At 32.5% G+C, this 7,403-nt stretch overlaps 1 protein-coding gene across 9 annotated transcripts in view; it reads right to left on the bottom strand.

The window, feature by feature from the left end:
- Positions 1–4,409: 4,409 nt before the first annotated feature.
- Positions 4,410–7,403, bottom strand: part of LOC119829676 (septin-7) — a 30,249-nt gene continuing 27,255 nt past the window's right edge. For 7 of the 9 annotated variants that reach the window (XM_038352303.1, XM_038352302.1, XM_038352301.1 and 4 more), the window contains 2 exons: positions 6,536–6,576; positions 4,410–6,218 (listed from right to left, as the gene is read on the bottom strand). In XM_038352303.1, the coding sequence (XP_038208231.1) occupies positions 6,172–6,218; positions 6,536–6,576 (88 nt within the window). In that variant the 3' untranslated portion in view covers positions 4,410–6,171. The remainder of the gene's footprint in view (positions 6,219–6,535; positions 6,577–7,403) is intronic. The other 2 variants (XR_005287817.1, XM_038352296.1) reach the window with 2 other exon arrangements.

Genomic DNA, 7,403 nt, shown 5'->3' with positions numbered 1-7,403 from the left:
GGGGGCGGTTCGGACGCGAAGCCGGGGGGGAGTTCGTCCGACACGGCCATGTGACAGTACGGCATGGGCCGGCGCGGCAAAGGCGACGCGCGCCGGACCAGGGTCAGCTTCCTCTTGTTTTAAGCACTTAAACGTCTTAAAACTCGTCGCCAAATATCGGTTAGTCAAGGCTGTGGTTGACGTTTGCATAATTCCTTAACTTTTTCAAATCAAAACGGCTGCTAAGGAATAAAGATTAATGTGATAAACTTAAATATAATATGTAAGCGAAAAAAAATAATCCACTTAATATTTCATGCAAAATTTTAATGCAATTTTTAACCAAGCCTTGTTCAAGGTATTGTATTCAAGAACTTCAACCTACAAACATGTACAAACTAACGGGATTAAACTAGTTTGTAATTGGATTATTTCGCGTTGGGTTATTGAATATTATACCATAAGCCGAATATTAATGTTGATAATGTGTTGAATAATGCGCAATATGCTCGCAATGTGTTTTGCCATTATTCTACGGATTACAGCAAATTCTTAGTATTAAGATGGACAGTACGATATAAAAATAATTATATTTAAGAACACCACTTGCGACACACAAGAACATTCGAGAATAGTAACTTTATTATTATAAGATTCTATCGGAGTAGATCGCTATACGCATTCGTGCAGACACGACGCATTTGGCTGTGGACCTAACGTAGGTACCTAATAAGGAAATTATATTCATAGAACCTCTAGAATGTTTATAATGTAATTTAGAACGTTACTTCTTCTATCTGGTTTCTTACACTGTTTTGTTTAGTAGCTTAGAAGACTTACTGAAATCTTATACCGTTATTACACTCACGAAGCGAAGATTTTCATGGTTATAATATAAATTGAACATATTGTGATCATTAAGTAAAAAGAGTGAAATCGTACAATAAACTTACAAATACTTGTTACACTAGAATATTGATACACAATGTTACATGTTTAAGCGCCTATAAAAAGAAGCCTATTTTTTTATGTTCCCCTCTCTTAGCCTAAACCCTATATGTATATGTAATCTTATAGGTAGATAGTTCCTATCCTATTGTATTAGAATTATTGTTTATATACTAATCGCTCTTACCTCTCTCTAATATGCACCTTCAGTGGTCCTGTTGCACTTTTATGTTGTGACCTATGCACGTACGCTTTCTTTCTTTATTTCGCATCAGTCGTTGTATAATATTTTGAACATGCAACGTCGGTCACATACTACATCACAACACATTAATCCTTTCATTTGATATTACATCGTAATTCTTACATTCTATTTCAAGTACTGTAAATATTATGTGGCTAGTTAAATGTTATGAGTCAACGGGCATCGATCAGACATTGCATGACTGTGGAACAAATAATATAGATATGTGTGTTGCATGTGTGTATACGTGACAATGGTAATGAGTGTCGTACTTCATCTTTGACGGGAAGACGTTTAGGATTAAGATGGTGGAACTTGACTCTGGTGGTTGAGGAAACCGCCTCGTCGCCAGTGAAACGGCGAGTGTTATATAGACCGGACGATGGGAGGTGCGTGACGGCTCACACACACACGAGGTTCAATATATTATGTGTTGCATGCTAAGTGGCTGATTGTTGCTACGAAATGCTATATGTCATATCGCTCGGCATGTCGCCCATCTGTCATAGATGCAACGTATGGTAATAATAAACATATCAACATAGTTATTAGTTTATATATTGCTGTATCAGTAAATACCGTTATTTAGTATTTAAGCAATAATAGGTTATGTTCAAATGTGCCTACCAGCGTTACAAAACGGAGAAGTAATTTTTGATTATTTTGTACCACGTATTTTGAATAAATGCTAATAGAAGTAAGAGATACTTTCTAAATATAATGAAAAAATTGCGGATTAATATCATCATTCTGATTAGTTATTTAATTATTTAACATATCTCGTATGGCAAAACTGCGGTTTTAACATTTATTTAGTTACCTACTAAAGTCATAATTTAGCATTTCAGCCATCAGGTTAAGCATGTCAATATTTAATTTCTTTATAAATATTGCCATACTTGCCAAAGCTTCTGCAAAGCAATAAACTTCAAACTGCTTTCTAATAGTTGCTCAAGTACTTCTTATCCAATATGGTCTTCGATCTGACTTCGTCTTCTGTGGTCTATATAACACTTTTCTCGTTTCACACTACGTTTAATCTCGATTTCAATTTTTCTATTTAGATCCTATTATAAGTATATTATAATCTAATATCTACATCGATTTCTGATTGCAATACGTTTTTATGCTCTCTAAGATAACTAAATAAGTAATATAGGTACATTACAATTGTAAATTCGTAAATTTTAACAACGCCTTATGTTAATTTATTCACGAACAATATTCGATTAATGTAAAGAGCTTTATTAAGCTTTATCATAAGAGTTGTGAATCGAAATCGTGGCCACGTAAAGTTATAGACTCAATATTAGTGTTAGTACGCCTTCGGATCTTAATTACAAATTACCTAATTTTATAAGAGTTTTCATAGCGATAGTTATTTCGGCTAAGCAAGCTCTAAATGACCTTTAAGTGCTCAGCTTATGGTAGATATTTAAGTATCAAATAGTTATCTATTCGTACAAAACTATAAAGCTATTATCACTATGTTACTTTTAAGATCCTGTATATTATGTGACTCGTTAAGTTTATAAAAGCAAACGTAACAAATTTAACATTTAACCGACTTTTTTTATTAAATGCACATTCACATCAGATCATTAGGAACTTGCTTAAAACGTTGTAACTATATTCATGACCAATGTATTTTAAATTAAGCTAGAGTCATTTTTCACTATAATATGTGCAGTTGTAGGCTAACTATACTGAAAGCACGAGATCAAGCTGGAGTTCAAATAAGATGTGTGATTTTGTTGTTGGTAAATAAAACATAACAATAGCCATTGTGCCTCATATCGTAGTAGATAGCAAGATGAAATATTGCCCCGGAATAACTAATAGTACAAATTATATTATAATTTGTTTCCACAATCAGGTTGGTCATCAATCACCGAAAAGCTGATTCACTTTAACAATTACTGCTTCACTAGCAAAAATATATATTCACAAGATAAACATTTTACTGTCGTTGCGGTGATAAATTATACCTGAAACGTTTTGACTTCCATTGCATTTATAAAATTATAATCAGCTAGGATAGTACAACGTAGTTAGCGATACAGAGATTTGTGATATTAAAAGTTAATTGAGGTAAATTAGTACAACGTCCTTTATTATTTCAATATTAACTTAGACTAGTGTGACACTAAATGAACACCAATAATTTATATAATATTAATTATAATACTATTTTGATAGTGATTAATGGAGTTCAGAAATGCAGGTGAAATATTGATGTGGATAGATACTTCTATAAAAATAAATTTATTTTGTCTTGAATAATAATTTCCATATATAAAATCAATAGCATCATAAAATTAAACACTCAATACGTTACGTCGAAGAAATTATTCACAAATTAACACAAATAAATTCAAACATTATAATTGTAAATTTTTTAAATTTCCAAACTATCGGGTACGTAGGTAATGCGGATTTTCGAAGGCGGAGTGATGTTAGGAATAAAATTAATATTTATGCTTTCGATGCGAGGTATCACACAATACACGCTTACAAGTAATATATTTGTTAAATAATTACAAAAACGTGTAAATGAATGAAACCCTGAAGGAGGAAAACCCCGTTAAATTGTAAATATTTTTATTTATAAAAAAATACTAAATTAATTCGTTTGTAGTTTACGCGTACGTATAGTGTCGTGAAATATATCATACTTAATATTTTACTAAGAGTGGATTAATAGTATTGTATCGTCGGAACTGTTGTGATTGTTATCATATATTTAATGTTGCATTTTCATGGAATAAATAGAAGTATATTTTCCATAGGGCTGCCAAAGTTTAACTTAAATAGACGTAGTCACGTTATTTACGTCATCAAATTTGAGGTTGTATGTGGATTCATGAATTATATTTCGATGTGTTTGAAAAATATGGATGTTATTATGTAACTGCCAAAATCGTTTAAGAATTTAGACTATAAATTACATAAAGAAATTCTCTAAATGTTCATAAATTGGTCAAATTACTTATACTGCGTTGGCATGTGCATAAATGTATTTACTTATTGAATAAAAAATATTCATAATACTGCATTTTATTTATCCCCTACCTGTTTAAGCAGTAAGACCATATTACTTTAAAATTCCATAAATATTTAGTAATATATATCACCAAAATTTAGGAATCTTCACAATTATCAAATTTAAATGCACCTTCCTCTCTCATATTCCAACCAAACATAAGAGTCATAAAAGGAAAACAAATAATACACATAGTTCCTATATATTACGTATTTATTTATATTTATTCAAAGGTACAATATATTACATCGTCTGAACGTCATCGCTTTCCAACTTACATCACATCCCTTGTTATGACTGTGCAAATGATCTATGCGGTAAATTGGGTCGCGACCCTACACAAAATATAAAAATTAAGCATTACACTTACATCTACGATACTAATTTCAACGCGGAAGTCAATACTGTGGTGTTTGAAATACAAACATTTAACCATGCTATAGATTAAATAAAGATTATGCAATTTCACAAAAGTAACGTGATTAAGAGCAACTTGAATATACCTTTGTCATGTAAAGTCTAAACGAAATATTTACAGGAAAAGTCAATAATATAGATTATAGTCTAAGAGGCTAATATGGAATAACATAAATTACGTATCATTCACAACAGTATAGAATATCTGTATTTGTTACAATAGGAATAACTGAAGGCAGTTTGTTTGGATTCGGTCCGATAACCCTATCGTTGGCCAGCGGTTCTCACACATTCACCTAACGTATTACGTAATATAAAGAAATTCTATATCCTAGCTAAAGCTAGAGGCTATTTCACAACTGAACTATGAGCATACTTGAATATCACTAAGCACAATATACCGATGTGTAATCAAACGTCGTGCCACTCAACACACCACGAAAATTGCTGTCTCGATTAAGCTTAATGAATAATTTAGTAAAGATATAAAAAATATCTAAATCCACTTCAAAATTTAGAATTGTGTTCCTAGTATAAATTGTTCAAATCACTACTAAATCGTGAATCCTTATAGTTTACGTAAGAAATTAACTTTTAAAATTTGAGACACTAGCGTTTAATAACTACGCGAGGAGAAATTAAAAAACAGTAGTTTCCGATGTTGAGCGATTTTTATAAAACACGTTTTACAGACGTCGGGTGGTAAAATGCTGTATAATTATCATTTTCCTAATCATACACTACTTTGGCAACTTGGCGGACGTATTTGTCGAATTAAAAGCCAAAAATGTTGTGCTTAAAAATATATATCGATGACATAAGAGGTTTTCATTACCAACAGTAGATAAAAAAACATTAAAAATAAAAATTATACAAAATTAGGCCTTTATCGAAATAAATGCTTTGTCATGGAAAATGTATTACGAGAAAGTCAAACAATCCTGTATTATAATTACTTAACTGACGATGGATCATTACATTGATAAATTCATTGTAGTCTTTTGTAATCGTTGTTCGATCGTTATTATAGGGAACGTAATACTAATCGCGCCACACTCCGTGACATTCAGTCATTATAGGGCTATTCCGCTTGTGACATTCTTAAATGACCAATCTGAAAGTCATATAAACAATAAATACATAACTATAAACGAATGGAATATAATTAGAAGGAAAATAATTTACGCAACTTGCAAAATGCAAACAATTGCAATGAGTTCATTTATACACGAGTACAAAGTTAATCCCGATTTTAATTTCAAAACGCAATATTACATCTATGTCCCCAAACCTTGTATAAATGTTATGCAACATATATATTTACATCACAAAACGGAGATCAATTTTTTTGTTAGTGGTTAAAGGTTTTTTTACATAAAAGAAACACATCATTGTAACACCAATACATACAAAAAGTAGAAAAAATAATACATACAGTATTAGCAAGAAACCAAAAGAATCCTCCGTTATTTTCCTGAAATGGCACTTTTAAAGTTAATGGCACGAAACGCCATACGATATAGCAATTTCATGTTACAAGTTACAAGGTATATTTCTTCAACACATTACGATATGTCGAATATTTACCTTAAAATGAAAACAATATAGTTAAACTCTGTACAATAGTGTCTAGCAACAAGGCCGAAGCAATCTGGAGATGATTATGGAGTTTACAACACACATTGGTTCGAGGGGTTTAGTCAAAGTGTCTACAGTTTGATATCTGGATAGAAATGTGTTCTAGATAAAATGTAGAATATAACATAATGTTCATTAAACAATTATAGGCCACGTTGGACCAACGCTGGTCGAGCATGGCGTATAGTTGGCGCCAACAGGGGTTAGTCACGTATGAGTACGGTGGGTGCGAAGCCGACGCGACTTATCGCGAGTTTAGAACAAACCTTTCTTTTTCTTATCCTTTTTATCCTTGCCGTCCACCGTCCTGAAATTGAGAAATAATATTCAGTATAAATACATATGTCATATAGAAGACTATTTGCTCGTTCCAGCTCTGCCCGGTTTTGACACGGATAAAAACATAATAAAATATGGCCTGAGAGCCTGACCTGAGAATAGTGGAGCTTTGTGCTGGTGAAATTTTTCAAATCGCCTCAATATTTTCGGAGTATTCTCAATACTTTCAATTCAATGCTAACAAACAAAAAAATTATCAAACCTTCCCTGATAATATGATTGTAGGTATAGAGGGAATATGAGAGACTTAATATGAAATTTTAAATTAAAAATGATCCCAAGCCTTACTAAGAGAAAAGTAGTTTACATCGTAAGATTTCATTAAATAATGTAATTGTGTAAGTGTTTTTACGTACGATAATGTGCGGTGTTGCTGTGTGTTGTTGTTGTTTTGCGTTATATTGTATTACTAACTTTTCGATCGCGACTTTGCCCACGGTTTCGAATGTGCAAGTAAAGGATGTTATAATGGTAATAATATGTTTCACTGTGGTAAACACTTTCACCTCCAGACTCACCAAAACGCGCAAATAACATTCATAACATTGCTTGTACTATCCAGCTGTTAACAAAATTGCACATGAAGCTCGGGCTCGTAAGTCCTGCGTCCTGCACCTTACCCCCCGCACGATTGACCCATTTAAACGTCTGCGTTGAACGACGTTAATTACACTGCTATAACGTTTTGTCGTGTGCACTTGGGCGTATAACAGTGTAGTGTATTGTAGTGTGGTTCGAAATGTGATGTACGTGTGGTGTACGTGTGGTGCACATGAGGTGTACGAATGGTGCACG

Source organism: Zerene cesonia, chromosome 10 (genome assembly GCF_012273895.1).
Source record: "Zerene cesonia ecotype Mississippi chromosome 10, Zerene_cesonia_1.1, whole genome shotgun sequence".
In the NCBI taxonomy this organism is placed as follows: Eukaryota; Metazoa; Arthropoda; class Insecta; order Lepidoptera; family Pieridae; genus Zerene; species Zerene cesonia.
This window is presented reverse-complemented; position numbering and strand designations above follow the sequence as displayed.